Below are 16,676 nucleotides of genomic sequence, written 5' to 3'. Positions count from 1 at the left end.
GAATTAAAAAATTATTTATTTTTAATACTATTAATAATAGAGAACTTGTATACAATTTTAAATTCGAAAAAATGCTATAAATCACAAAAGAATATAATTAAAAATATATATCAAAGAAAAAAAGTTGTTTTTGTCTTTCGTTTGGCCCCTAAAGACAATTAAAATCGAGAGAAAATTCAAATTATAGCAGTCAGCCCAAAACTCGCCCTCATTGGTCGTGACGTCATATCATTATAATGTTTGAGGTCCGCGCCATTAATTCATTATGTTTGATATTCGTTTACTTGTAATCATTTTATGGTGTATCTCAGTTTTATAAATCTTTAGATACGAGGTCTGGCTATTAAATGACGAGACTGCACGCGCAGAAGGCGTCCTAGAGGGGAAGAGTGGGAAACGAATGCAGCATTGGATAGCTGGAAATGTCTACTCTTCCAGTACGAAAACACGTTTTTGTCGCTGTAGTAGTATTGTTTCTGTAGAGGTTAGAAAAGAACATGTTTTTTCTCGTGCCGATAACAATGTGTGACGAAAAACATGAGCAACGGATTAATGTGAAATTTCTCGTTAAATTAAAAAATTATAGCACTCTGGTTGAGTGCTATAATTTGTTGAAAGAGGCCTATGGTGAGAATTCTATATCTCGTGCGCGTGTTTTAGAATGGTATAAACGGTTTTCTGAAGGCCGAGAGAGCGCCGAAGATGACCAGCGTCCAGGTCGACCTGTCTCTGTTTTAACTCCGCAAACAGTGACCAAAATAAATGAAATTGTGCGCGGAGATCGTCGTATGAGCATTTGGATGATTGCTGAGACTGTAAACGCCAATAAAGAAACTGTCAGAAAAATTTTACATGACGAATTGAACATGAAGAAAGTATGTGCGAAGTTGGGCCCACAACATTTGACTCCTGACCAAAAGCTTGTCCGTCAACAGATCTGCTCAGCTTGAGAGGTTACATGAAGAGCCTGAATTAATGGAAAACATCATCACTTGCGATGAAACCTGGAAATTCAAATACGATGTTGAAACTAAGGCGACAATCCATGCACTGGAAAACTCCTGCATCGCCAAGAATGAAAAAAGCAAGGATGTCGAAATCAAAATTTAAAGCCATGCTAATCGTTTTTTTCGGCATTAACGGCATCGTGATGACTGAATGGGTTCCAGAGGGTCAAACTGTAAACCAAACTTACTATTTGAAAGTTTTGGCAACGCTGCGAGAGCAAGTTCGTAAGAAATTGCCGGAGTTGTGGAAAAACAAATGGATCTTGCACCAGGACAACGCACCTGCCCATAATGCGTTGTCTGTGAAGCGTTATTTAGCCGCTAGAGGCATTCCAGTGCTCGAACACCCGTCGTACTCGCCTTATGTAGTACCCTGTGACTTTTTCCTGTTTCCGAAGATCAAGTCTGCCTTAAAAGGAATCCGGTTCGAGTCGATGGAAGAGGTGAAGCGAAAAACGGCGGAGCTCCTAAAAGCTCTAACAAAGGAAGACTTCCAGCATTGCTTTCTCGACACACAACGGTGTGTGGCGAGGAAGGGGAATATATTGAAGGAGAGCATTCGATTGTAGAATAATTTTTAAAATAAAACTCTTTTTCATAAGCAGTCTCGTTATTTAATAGCCAGACCTCGTAATTGCTTTGAACTATACAGTGAGGACGTTTGAGTTGGAATAAATTCATTATCTCGAGAAGGGACCAATTTGGAGAAAAATCCTGAGACAGGTCGATTTTTATTTTTAAATTACGACTTTTTGGCATCTACATCATAGCAGTGACGTCATCCATCTGGGCATGATGACGTAATCGATGATTTTTTTAAATGAAAGTAGGGGTCGTGTGATAGCTCATTTGAAAGGTTATTTAAATCTCTATTCAGTAATATAAACGTTAACATAATTATTTATACAGGGTGCCCAAAAAATTTTTTTCTGGATTAAATTAATTGAGACAAAAAGAAGAATATGTAAGTCATTTATTTCAAAATACCTTTCAGTGCTGTCAGAAAACAGAAAGAAATGTTTATTTCACAAATAAACATTGTTTTTCGCTTAAATTCAATGTTGAAACTGCCAACCACCTGTCTCTTAGCAGTTTGAACATTGAATTTAATCGAAAAGCAATGTCTATTTGTGAAATAAACATTATTACTTGTTTCTCTGACAGCAGTAAAATGTATTATGAATTAAATAAATTGCTGAGATATCACACAACCCCTACTCTCATTTAAAAAAAATCATCGATTACGTCATCACGCATAGATGGATGACGTCACCGGTATGATGTATATGCCAAAAAGTCATAATTTAAAAATAAAAATCGACCTGTCTCAGGATTTTTCTCCAAATTCGCCCATTCTCGAGATAATGAATTTATTCCAACTCAAACGTCCTCACTGTATATTTCATAATATTTGAGTGTTTTTGTTAGGACATTTTTTTTAAAATGGCAGAAGAGGGTTTTTTTAAAGAGCAGTATGATAACTTACCCATTATTAACGTAAATCTTTATTATTTTGATTAGTTTATTTTAATGTTATAGTAAAAATAGTTCCAGAAAAATATTATATAGGTAAATATAAGATCATCATAATCTGTAATCTACATCTACCAAAATATACCAAAAGTTATATTTTCTGTTTGTTCAAAATACACTTGATTTATTAAAAAAACCTATTAAGCAGATAACAGACATTAAATACTTACATTAAAATTATTTTCAAATTGGTACATGAAGACCTTGAGAATGAACTAAAATGTCTTTAATGCCCTTTCAATATGCATTTCTTAACCGTTTCTTATCGACTGGTAATCTAATAAATATTTTATTGGGGGTTTTAATGGTTGTACTATACCACAATGGTAATAAACCAAACTTATAGTTTTTATTTTCCATAGTAAACACACACAAAATACCATCTCTTCAAAAACTGTAAACTAAACAAAATGGTATATAGTTTTATATGAGACATGAGAAATGTCATTACAAAATATTATGATATGACATCACAATATGGGTTCGCGCGCTTTTTCGATCGTTTGAAATGATTTAAATACACAGAAGATTTTAAAATTGTACTTCTTTCTTATATATGTGTACTTCTTATTATACAGCGTGTCCCAAAAGTAGTGGAACAGTCGAATATTTCGCGAACTAAACATCGGATCGAAAAACTGAAAAACACGTTTTCAATATTTTTTAAAAATCTATCCAATGACACCAAACGCGAATCCCCATTCCATCCCCTGGAAGTGGGGTGGGGGGTAACTTTAAAATCTTAAATAGAAACCCCCAGTTTTTATTGCAGATTTTGATTTCTTATAAAAAAATAAGCAACTTTTATTTGAGACATTTTTTCGAATTGTGGATAGATGGCGCTATAATCGAAAAAAATTATTTATTGAAATACCATAGGTAAATTATAAAAACGCTCTAATATCTCGAGAAATACACTTTCAAATGAAAAACCAAAAAATATGTATTTAATATTTTTTAAAAACCTATACACTAAACATAACCCTCCACCCCACCCCCCGTGGGGTGGGGGTTAACTTTAAAATGTTAAATAGCAACCTATATTTTTTATTGCAGATTTGGATTAATCATGAAAAATTGAGCAACATTTATTTGAAACATTTTTTAGAATTGTTGATAGATGGCGCTATAATTGGAAAAAGACTATTTATTAGCGCCATCTATCAACAATTCAAAAAATTGTTTCAAATAAATGTTGCTTAATTTTCATGACGAATCCAAATCTGCAATAAAAAATGGGGGTTTCTATTAAAGATTTTAGAGTTACCCCTCACCCCATCTCCAGGTTCTGGAGTGAGGGGTCGTGTTTGTGGCCATTCGATAGGTTTTTGAAAAATATTAAATACATATTTTTTTGTTTTTCATTTGGAAGTGTATTTCTCGAGATATTAGACCGTTTCTATTATTTACCTATGACATCAGGATAAAATATTTTTTTCGATTATAGCGCCATCTATCCATAGTTCAAAAAAATGTTTCGAATAAAAGTTACTTACTTTTACGTAAGGAATCAAAATCTGAAATAAAAACTTGGAGTTTCTATTTAAGATTTCAAAGTTACCCCCCACCCCACCTCTAGGGGGTGGAGTGGAAGGTCGTGTTTTATGACATTCGATAGATTTTTGAAAATTATTGAACGCGTATTTTTCAGTTTTTCGATACTATGTTTATTTCGAGAATTATACGACCGTTCCGCTACTTTTGGGAGACCCTATATAAGTTATTTTGAGGTTTTAAGGCGTGAAATTTTAGAAATGTTATTTTTAAACGAAACTGAACATTAGTATGTTGTAATAAAACAAAAATGTGCATGTTATCTATTATTAGTATTAGAATATAACGTACACTATGCAAATATATCTGGGCATTTTAATTACTATAGTTTTACGAAAAAATGGTAAAGAACAGATTCGTTACAAAAAAGTGTAACTAAAGTCACAACCGTGAAGTCAAAAAATGTATAAATAACAAATAATACGAAATTTTTACCGGTTGCTCTCTCAAGAAAAAACTCCAGAATCATTGGGAGGCGGGAATAAAGTATATTGACACTAAACTAATGAACTGATCAAAGAAGAAGGTGGTAAAGCTACATAAGTGTTGAAAACTTACTGGTTAATATAAAATCCACGTGAACAAGCTGAAATATGATAGTGCTTTTCCTCTAAAGTGACAACGTACAAATACATCAAGTCTCCATGAATTTTTCTATGTCCGGGTGGTGGGTTCCATGCTGAAGTTGTCAAAACTTTGATACACTGAGGAGATTTTTGTTCTTTAATCTGAGGTTGTAGAGCAGTTAGAGACCTTTCTTTGCTATCTGGCATTATATAGTCGGGAGGCGTACAATCTACACTTTCTGGACGCATCTTTTTCTTTTCTGAAATATTAAAAAAAATTTAATTTTAAAATAAGAGCTAGTTCCAAAACCATCCCATAGAGGTATTTCCAACCAACCGACCACAAGAAACCTCTACGAAGAACTAGAGCTGGAATTATTAGCACCAGCACTAGAAGCATTCAACTGGTCTTCTTCTTACGTTGCATTATCCTTAAGGACGTTGGCCATTACATTTGCCCATTAAATCTTATTTTCAACCGCCCTGAATAGTTCTTTACACACATGTCCAAAAGTTTGGAATACATACAAATAATATATCTTCGCCTATGGTGGTTTCAAAACTGTTGTTGATATTCAGTCTAGAGCCTTTTTAAATGAAAATGATAAAACATTGGAATCGTTTTTGTATCATTTTGGTCATATTCAACTGATTGGCGTGTTTACCCATTATTTCAGTCATTGTTTAAATTTTATTTGATCTGATTAAAAATGCCTAGAAACGTGGTATCTCATTTTGACAGATCTAGAGTAATTGCTTTGTTACAACAGGGCTTTATTCAAAGTGATATCGCGAATATTGTTGATGTTACTCAGAGTGGTATATCGAAAATTAAAAAAAAATCCAAGATACAAATGACGTGAAGGATCTCCCCAGAAGTGGCAGAAGTCGATGTACAACAGCAGCACAAGACCGGCAGATAACATTGATAGCTCGAAGAGATCGTCTGGAATCCACAAGTGGTATATCCAGAGAAATTGCTAGGCTTCAAAGACTGAATATTTCACGGCAAACAATTACACGCAGACTAAATGCGATAAATTTGTATCGTAGAAAACCCTTACGTGTTCCCAAACTAGCCTACCAATAGAAAATGGTAAGGTTTCAATGGGCTAGAGAAATGGTGCATCATGATCCTAACTGGAATAACGTGATGTTCTGTGTTGAATCAAAAATTGGCTTGGTTTCTGATTCGATGGACACTGGTTTGGAGGGCCCCAGGACAAAACCGACTAGAAATAGCCCAACCGCGTGCCCAATTTGAAGGTGGCAGAATTATGGTTTGGGGTGGTACTATGAGTGCTACACGGGCGCCACTGCTGGTTCTGGAGAGAAGAGCAGCTGGGGCTGTGTACATCGAGAAAGTTTTAAATCCTGTCGTGCGTCTATTCCGATGGGCAGTAGGTGATGGATTTGTGTTTATACATGTCAACGCACCTCCTCATCGAAGAGCAGCAGTACAACATTTTGTGGAAGAAGAAGGAATATCCACATTACAATGGCCCTCGAAGTCCTCCAACATGAACATCGTTGAACATGCTCGAGACATTCTCAAAACACGCATCAAGAAGCGAAACCATCCCCCTATTACACTTCGAGAACTAGAAGATGCTGCTCGTGAAGAATGGGAGAGAATTCCGCAAGCCCAGCTCGACCAGTTAATCGACAGCATGCCAAATGGCCTACAGGCATGCATAGAGGCCAATGGAGGAAATACTGATTATTAGTTTTATTAAAAATTATTTTTATCTATACTAACTTATTTTTAAATATAAGTGGTACATTGTAAGTTTTTCACTCTAAGGCAGGCCAGGCCGCACATCAAAGAAACAGGAAACGTAAATCACGTTTCATGGAAATAAAACACTGCTAAACAAATAGACGTCCGGCCATTTATGAAACTTTCCGAAAATAAAAATGTGTTATGATCATGAATCACACTCGTTTCATTGGTAGGCGGACTTCAAGATTTGTTTAGCCGTGTTTAATTTTCATGAAACGTGTTTTACGTTTCAAGTTTCATGTTTTTCGTTTCATGTTTCGTTGGTGTGCGGCTTGCCTAAGAGATTAAATAATTTTTTTGCATATCTTTATCTCTTTTTGAGATTTATTTAGTACTGATGAGAATTGAAGCAAAAACCAACTATTCACAAAAATTTATGTGTAAAAATCAATAAAAAGATGAAATATTCCAAACTATTGGACATATGTGTAGAGAACATATTCGTCCATTGTCGTGGGTCGTCCAGCTGGTACGATAATTGATGTCCTCCGAAACCCAAATAGATTTTCCGATTTACAAAAAATATCAGAGGAAATATTTACTCTATAAACATTTTTTAGGCGGATGGCTTTTGTCGAAAAAGGTCGATTTCATACCCACAAGCTAAAACTTGTTTTAATTGATAGATTATGATGCAAATAACCGAAAATGTTCCACGGCAATCTATTTAGTCTGGCTAATTTTCTAAGTCAAAAGCGTACTTTACACGATCAATATTATTCATGCAATATTATTGACAAATAAATGGTAAAAAAACGGTAGCCCTCACACGACTCAATAATATTGATCAATAAAGTGTCAGCTTCAATTGAAGACCTTGGGTCCAGAAGGGGACAAGCCACAATTACGTCAAAAATGAGTTAAAGTAGAAATCGCACACTTTAACACCAGATTAATGTCACAAACTTATAATGTCATTACTGTATATTGCAACAGAAGGAGCCAAGCCACAGTAGTAATCAACATGGCGGCGGAACATTCCCGTGCATTTAAACGGAAAATAGACTTCTCTGAGTTTGATTCTGAACACACTGACCAAGATCCGTTTTTAAATAAAAGCGAAGATGACAAAGACTATACAGTATCCGGAAGTAGCAGCGATTAGGAAAATATAAACTCAGGAACAGTAAGTTTATATGTGCGGCTTGTCCCCTTATGTTATATTTTTCGAATCTAAAAATATTACGATTGTTCTAAAGGTTTTTTGTGGCTTATCCCTTTTTAGTAAAATACCTACTTTATTGTAGGAAAATGAATAGGTTTATACTCCACAGACTTCTCGAGTTCTCTTGCCAACTCCAGAAAAGAAGGCGCCTTCTAGATTTGTGGGGATTATTTGTCCGGGATTTTTTGTGTGGATTTTTTGTCCGGGGATTATTTGCCCGGGGATTTTTTGTCTGATGATTTTTTGTCCAGGGATAATTTGTGGGGATTTTTTGTCCGGAATTATTTGTCCGGGGATTATTTGCCCGAACCCCGTTTCAACACCTAGTTGCACTCGTTTCACCATTTATAATAAAGCACGATATGATTATGAGGAAAGCCGTTTCACCGACGGATCGACTGGCAGCCACATTAAGATTTCTAGCAACAGCTTTGGAGATGTGAAAAGTTTTCGTCTTATATGGCTACAACAGCCATAATAAGTAAAATAGTTGTAGAGACCTGTGATGGCATTTCATTATTTTGCGCAAATCCTTCAGATTGCGCTCGGTACACCGCACATTATAAGAGCTTTAAATAAATTTAAAATTTAGAACAACTGATGTTTTATTGCTTAATATGGTGTATACCCCTCACACAGTGTCAATAATATTGACGGCGCCTCAATATATTCATGGGACTTCAAAGCTGGTTTGATTTTCTTCAATATTATTGCCATGAATATTATTGTTTCAATGTACTCCTTACACGTTCAATATATTGATGAATGTCGATATGGCTTCAATAATATTGAACGTTTAAAGTACGCTAAAGCTATTACAGAAAAAAAAATTAAAAAGATTAAGAGTGCTAATTTCTGAAAACTGTGATCATTTATGTAGATAAAGGGATATAGACTATGCTATATTTTGGCTGTATTGACTGTATAAACAAAATTTAACATACTCATGTTGTCGAAACAAAATGGTTTTAATTATACAATAATTGTATTTTTAGTGTAGATTAGTAAGAATTAAGGTATTATAATAAAATGGTAAACAATAAATAATAAAATTGTTACTGTGGGACGTCAATAAAATATTTTCAAACTAGTAATTTCAAATTACACAATGTAAATACATGACCACTAATTACTCACAAAGGTATCGAATAGTAACATAAGAATTTGTTTAATAATCAAGGATCAGATGATATTAAAACATGTCGGAGGACACAAATATCAGGTCATTTAAATTCTTCATAAACAGACTTAAACAACAAGAGATAAAAATTATATTGTGTGTGTGTGAGTGAAAAAATGGCATGGATGCGGGTCCGTTGGCCACAGGTTTTTATTTTATTTTTACCTCAATTTATTAGTTTTGTTATATTTATACCTATTTCACTTAAATGACTATATTTGTTTCTTTCAAGTAGTTTATGAGTAATTTAAATATTTCCATTTTATGACAACTTAGTAGATACTCTATACTAATTGGAAAATAAACTTGTGTTTGTCGTAAATTGTAATATAATTGATTTATATATCTCTCGTTAATTTTGCATTCAAAGAAAATATGGTTCGAATCTCTAATCGAAGCATTATCACAAAAACAGATTGATGAATTAACTATTCCTAATTTGTGCAGATGTGCCTCATATTTTCCGTAAAAAAAATTATATTCAACAATGATAAAAAATATGTAGCTTACGTGTAGGTATGTTAAATTACAAGATAGTCGTCAATACGATTAGATAAATCGTATTATTACAAAATATCATCAAAGGGTCTTTGTAAAAAAAATCGTGTCAGTCAAAGACATCAAGAGCATCAAAGATATATTAGATCTTTCTTTTCTTCCAATATGAAGTGGCAGAACACTACAATACAGGGCATTTCATATTCGAGACGATGATTCGAATAAACAGATGTAAACAAGCAGTCAAAGAATAGGTTCGAGGAATTCATGTTTCACCTCTAGATACATTGAGTACTTGCATCACTGTGCGTAAATCTCTCTCTCTCTCTCTCTCTCTCTCTCTCTCTCTCTCTCTCTCTCTCTCTCTCTCTCTCTCTCTCTCTCTCTCTCTCTCTCTCTCTCTCTCTCTCTCTCTCTCTCTCTCTCTCTCTCTCTCTCTCTCTCTCTCTCTCTCTCTCTCTCTCTCTCTCTCGGTTGTTGTTTGTCTTCACCTCCCTGTCTCTGTTTACGTTTATTACTGAAGTTATCATGTTGAACAGCCTTGCGTCATTCTTGAAGAATGCAACAGTAGTGAAACTGTGACATGGACCCATGTCCAAAAGGCACAGTTCAAACACGGAAAACGATTAGTTAATTCTGATTCTGTCGTTTTTCTACTCTGGTTTCTATATTATTTTTTAAAGTTATACTTCCTTAGGCGCAATTGGTAAAAATGTTGAGAGTGTGAATAAATAAAAATATATATTGGTGTTTTTGTTAATTCAATTATTATTATATTATATATAATATGATGATAGATATTTACTGATAATTTTATGTAAATATATTTTTATTTTGAATATTAGTGGTAAAAGTGGTTTTAATACACTGTTTTAAGTGCATTTATAGATTTGACGTTATCCGTCGGTACATATAATTTATTTACACAGTAAATTATAAATCATTACATTATTATCTAATAAAATTTTTTTCTTTCGTTTTAAAAAAATAAAAACTCTTTTTTTCTACGTTTTAATTTCTCAATTATAGTCATGCACTTACCTAAGATATCACCTTGGGTAATAGTATTTAGGAAACTTAACGAATTGCATTCAACTCCATTGTATGCATCAGCAGGATCCAAAGATTTTAGTAAATCTCTTACATGTCTGACATGTATTCTCGCCTCACGCATAGTGTACGGTTCTTCTACAACTTTTATAATGGACCCTTCTTTCAAACCTTCAATATTCTTTAATTCTGCGAAATTGTCCAATGTATTTCCGTCCAATTGTAGAGAGAAGCAGGTGCGATGACAGGTATCTTCTCTGTCCATGAGTAACTGATGTATTTCTTGAACTAGTTCCATACTTGAAACCTACAAGTTTGCAATAAAAAATAAAAGAACAAAGAATTAGGTAAAGGACACCACACACATATTATGGAAAATATAATGTCACTCCAATTCAATAAAATTTACATGAATAGACTCGTCTCGAAATTAAAATCATTTCATACCATTGCGCCAATTCTGAATTTTGATCAATACGACGTAGATTGTAATTAAAGTTTATTAGAAATCACATTTTTGAAGTTAAATAGAAATATCATAGATAAAAAGATTATAGCAAAAACTTACAATGATACGAAATAAATTCAACATTTAAACAACATTCAAAAATACAAACACATTGAGATCTATGTTATCTAAAACGAAAGCTAACAATGAATAAGAAAGAGCAAAGAATTGTATTTATAAAGTACATTGTGAATGAGAATATTTTTTTAAATATGTAATAGGAAGAAAATACCACTATTAGTAAGTCAATAACATATCTAAAATATTCTAAAATATTAGAAGAATTTTTTTATTAAGTAACAAAAAACAATGTTTGTTTAATTTATTAATGTTTTGTATTTTAACAACGACGTTCGAAGAAGAAATCAAATCCTCAAATAAACTTATTTTAAAGTATAATTTTGACTATTCCCAGCAAAAACCGTAAAGCTGTCACTCTTTTCTCAATATGTAAGACATATATTTTTGTTACCTGTATGTCAAACGGTTCTGCTCCAGGACTAATAATTTTCACAGAAAAGCCAACATCCTGTATAAAAATAACCTCATCTTTATTTTTTCCTTCCTCAGATTCATCTTTTTCTTTTTCTTCCTCATCTTTGGCCTGCTTGCTTCTTTCTTCTTTGGTTACTGCGCTATCTACAAAAGAATTGAATTTAATATTATTCAATTCAATATACAATGATGAGCGCGCTAATAACCGGCAAAATAGCACAAAAGATAGAAAAAGGTTTAAGTTGTGAAATAAAAAGAAATGAAACTAGTCGAGCTGGAAAATTTAGCGATATTAATCTATGAATTTACATTATATTGATTTTTTCCATCTTTAGACGTATCAGATGAGTATGTCAACTAAAACTGTCACTGTGACAGTGGCAGTTGCCAAACTCATCCGATACGTCTAAAGGTGGGAAACAATCAATATAATGTAAATTCATAGGTTAATATCGCTAAATTTACCAGCTCGACTAGTTTCATTTCTTTTTATCTTACAACTTAATACGTTTTCCATCTTTTGTGATATTTTGCCGGTTATTAGCGCGCTCATCACTGTATTAACCTTCAATGTTCTTCACAGTAGACATATTACAACAGAACAAAACCTCATTAAACTAAAAGAACATACTTGAAACTGCACTTCAAAATATAAAAAGACAATTAAAAAAATTTATATATGAATATGTATGTAATGTTAAAAACAATGGCAAAAAATATAATATATTGCTAATTAAACATAATAATTACTTCTAAACTCTGTAGGGGGATATCCTAAAAATATCTGGCATTCGTTTATAATTTCGCTTCAAAAGAGTCTTCTGTGGGGCCCTCGCGTAATCAAAATCTCTTCACAAACTTGTCATATGTATTATAATTTATGTCTAGTCCGTAACAGTATGCTTGTATTTACATTAGTCCGGGAGGTAGCGTCAAGTTTGACCGGAGCATTTTAGTGGCTGTTTTTTTTTATATAGTCAGTTGTTCCAAAGCTTATTAACAAATGATGTGTCAGCTGGCCCCAAAACCGGGACTTTTAGGCAAGAAAAGATAAAATATGAAAGTAGATGGAAAAACCCTACAACTTATATTATGTCAAATATTTATCTCCGAGCCTTACGTCCATAATGGCCTAGCAGTTAGAATACCTGGCTCCTGGCTTTCACCCAGGCGAGTTGGGTTGGATTGATTTGACAAATCATTGTTTTTATAATACTTTTTTATATTGTGTCGTATAAATAATAAAAACGTGGTATTATAAAAACAATAATTATTTTTCAAATCAAAATGTCAATTTTAAAAACAAAAAGTATTTCCGACGCCGGGAATCGAACTCGACTCACCTGGGTGAAAGCCAGGAGCCAGGTATTCTAACCACTAGGCCATTATGGATGTAAGGCACGGAGATAAATATTTGACATATAAGTTGCAGGGTTTTTCCATCTACTTTCATATTTTTTATCTTTTTTTGCCTAAAAGCCTTGAAGTCACGCCAGCTGACAGACATTTTCATTATCAAACAAGTACTATCTACAAAATAAATTGAACAGTAAGAGAAAAAAACTCCTTACTGTATAATATAATATGTATCAAAAGATGTATATAATTTTAAATAATTTCAGTTGTTACAAAAGATATTGTTTCTAAATATGCAAACAAAACGAAGGTTGATTAAGGCAGTTTTGTTTGTGTAACCTCGTGGACACTCACGTATAGTTTTACTTTTCACAGTTCAAATTATAAGGAGATATAAATAGCCCACAGAGGGATTGAGATTATAATCATTGTAGTATTGTTATTATTCAGATCGTTACTATGCTAGTGAGCCGTCCTGCGAGAAGGGTGTCCTAAAGGACTACCCCGCGAAACAACATCTTAGTAAACTTTTAAACTTATGTTGATTGATGTTGTAAATCGTAACTAAAGTTATAAAGTTAGAGTCAGTGTTTCAACTCGATATTTCAACCCCGCAAGATTATCATGGCAATCTACCAACGTAACAATACCAACATAACAAAATTCATGGAATCCGTGCTAAAATCACCGTAAAAATTTGACACTACCTCCCAGACTACATCAGTTCGTGATTCTGTTTATCATTTCTGTGGGTGCTCTTCTCATTATGTGGCCTGCCCATTCTAGTCGTCTTGCTTTTATGTATCTTACTATGTTCTTATGTATCTTACTATCTCCCATTACTTGTTGAATTTCTTGATTGGTCTTCATTTTTGTTTCTCCGTCTCTCCGTCGCTTGTTCTTTGTGGTCCCAATATTGATCTCATTATTTTTCTTTCTGCTATTCTTAGATCTTCTTCATCTTTTTTTGTCAGCGTCGTGGTTTCCATTGCATATGTGATAACTGGTCTGATCAGTGTCTTATACATTCTGATTTTTGTTTGTCTACTGATGTTTTTTTATCTGAATACATAATTGCTTATTCCTTCCAAAAGCTTGATGACCCTTCTGGATTCTCTCCTGTATTTTTTTGCAAATGAGTATATCGTCGCTGATTTGCAAAAAGGTGCCAAGTGAAATTTTATTCAAAAGAGGGGTTAAGTATGTGCAAAAATGATAGGTACGAAGGTTCTACATATTCTGTAAAAAGGGGTGTATTACTTATTGGTGTTGAGATAGTCTCATAATTTTTTGGTACCAAGTAACATTTTTTTAAACTGGTTGTGTAAAAAGGAGCTTAGTAGATCCACTTAGTAAAAATATAAAAATGTTACTTGGCACCTTTTTGCAAATCAGCGACGATATACTCATAATAATTTATTGTTGACAATAAATATTTTACATTGACCTCCAATAAAAAAGTAAAACAGTATAACATACAAATGTAATAAACAAATATTAACAACTAATGCTTATTCATATTAAACATAACGAATTAAAAAATGCTTATTAAACCATAAAGAATCGTAAAAGAGAGATTTACAAAAATTAGTCAAGGAAAACATTCATTTGGATAGGGACTTAATTCATTAGCAACACATCTTAAAAAAATGTAAAATCAACATTTTATAGTAATATCCAATATTTTCAGATGATGTAATAAAATCCTTTTATCACAGCAACATATAAAGTTTCTAAAGTATATTTCACAAATTTGTGACTGTTTTGGATTATTACTGTACACTCGACAGCCAATGGTTCACGGTACTGTACAGCATAAAATTTTAGGTCAGTAATTATTATTTATCAATAATTAAATAACTTAATGACATAAAAGTCCTTTATAGGTATAGATTATATTTCCAGAAGTCGATGGAAATTGAATGAACAGTTTAGCATCAATTAAATTATGTATTAATTAACAATTTCCAGTCGCTATAATAATCATAATAATTACGATACATAGGAATAACTATGATTTTTGTATAAAAAGACACTGTACCTATCTTACCTACAGTTTTGTGTACATTCCAATTAAATTAATACTGTGTTACCATTAGTTAAACACAATGTTTTAAAACTTTTTTGCCTCTTAGTACTTTTTCGATAAGTCAGTGTTTATCGAGATATTTTGAATATTTGTCGCATCCACCACATATTTGTATATGGTTAAGTACGATTACAGAGGTCTGTTAATAATCTGAAAATTTATTTATAATTTACATTTTTAGGTATATTTTGAAAAAGAAGACACATCTCAATAAAAGGTGACATCAAAAAAAGACTAAGAGACAAAAAAGTTTTAAAAACACTGTTTTTAACTAATGGTACCGCAATAATAGTTGAATTGGAACGTACACAAACATTTGGGGGGTTTAAAGGAGACCCACAGAAAATTTTTATGTAAATATGTTAAAAAAGAAGCCGCATCTCGATAAAATCTGGCTTATCGAAAAAATACTAAGAGACAAAAAGTTTTAAAAACGTTGTGTTTAACTAATCGTACCACAATAATGAATTAATTGGAACAAATACAAAAGTTTGGGGGGTTTAAGGGAACAAAACCCCCATAAAATTTTTATGGGGTGGACAAATTTCACTATAATTTTGTTTTAAGATGTTTCTGACATAAGAATGATACATGTCCGTTTTCAATAAAAAATCTCTAATAGTTTTCGATATATTGAAAAAATCGATTTTTATTTTGTAACTTCAAAGGGCTGTAACTTTTTTTATGAGCACATTTGTACTAAGGTAAGTTAGGTTCAATCGAACTATTTTTGATCCCAGAATGTGTGGTATAATTTATGACCAATCTTTTCGGGACACCCTGCATATTATATTATTACCTATGATTTTATGTCAGTTATACTTAAACATTGTGATTACCTGTGACAAATAACTTTTTATGTATAGCATAAGTTCATATTGTAATTTTTGTTTTAATTTATGTATATTAGGTTTTGCCTATTTCAAATAAAGAGCTACTATAGTCGGTTCGCTAAACTCAGACACAACTGGCTAGCGATTTTAGTAAGTAATTTTGGCAATTTGGTAAAATTTGCAAAAAAATAATTACCAAATAGTTAATAATCAGAGATACAAACAATAGAGGTAAGTTACTTTTTGAGTACCTTTGCACTACTGAACTTGATCTTCTGAACAGGGGTAATAAGCCCACCTTCAGGACATCAAGAGCAGAATCACTAATCGACCTAAGCCTATGCTCTTTGGGGATTGGGAACATAATATCTGACTGGCATGTGTCGGATGCGTTATCCTTATCGGATCATGCATACATATGCTTTGAGATATACTCAGTCAAACCGGAACCAAGGTTCTATAGAGACCCTAAGGTGACTGATTGGGAATCCTTTAAGAGGGATCTTGGAACAAGGGTACGGAATTATCCTAAAAGGTCAAAAAACAATGTTGAGGTTGAGATGGCAGTAGACTGGTTGCAGCATGCAATAGTCGTCTCATATGAGGAAAACTGCCCGTTAAAAGAAAGTCACCCTCCCAGGCAAGTAACTTGGTGGAATAAGGAGCTGTCTGATCTCAAAAGAGAAACAAGACAGCTCTTCAATAGGGCGAAGAAATCAGGTGATTGGGAAGCATATAAGGCTAAACTGAAAACCTATAATAAGAAAATCCAATCCGCTAAGGAAAGATCCTGGAGAGAATTCTGTGAAAACATTGAAAGTGTACCTGAAAGCGCCAGGGTTAACAGAATCCTCAAAAGAGATAAATAACATTAACAAACCCAAGTCAATGAAATTGCCCAATGGGAAGTATACGGACACAGAGAAGGAGGCTGTAGAGCATCTTTTAAGTGTTCACTTTCCAGGGTCAACGCAATTGACTGCTAATAACAATCATCAAGCAAACAATAGCCCAACCAAAAGGGACTGGCTGACCTCTGACGAGATCTTTGGTTCTCAC

The 16,676-nt window shown here is 33.2% G+C and overlaps 1 protein-coding gene across 2 annotated transcripts in view; it reads right to left on the bottom strand.

The window, feature by feature from the left end:
- LOC114349370 (clustered mitochondria protein homolog) overlaps positions 1–16,676 on the bottom strand; it is a 71,561-nt gene that overhangs the window by 43,669 nt on the left and 11,216 nt on the right. For both annotated transcript variants that reach the window (XM_028299721.2, XM_028299722.2), the window contains exons 2-4: positions 11,317–11,483; positions 10,328–10,643; positions 4,653–4,920 (exon numbers count right to left, since the gene is read on the bottom strand). In XM_028299721.2, coding sequence (XP_028155522.2) covers positions 4,653–4,920; positions 10,328–10,643; positions 11,317–11,483 — 751 coding nt within the window. The remainder of the gene's footprint in view (positions 1–4,652; positions 4,921–10,327; positions 10,644–11,316; positions 11,484–16,676) is intronic.

This window comes from Diabrotica virgifera, chromosome 4, assembly GCF_917563875.1.
Source record: "Diabrotica virgifera virgifera chromosome 4, PGI_DIABVI_V3a".
NCBI lineage: Eukaryota > Metazoa > Arthropoda > Insecta > Coleoptera > Chrysomelidae > Diabrotica > Diabrotica virgifera.
Note: the sequence above shows the minus strand (reverse complement) of the source record. Positions and strands in the feature narration are given on the sequence as shown.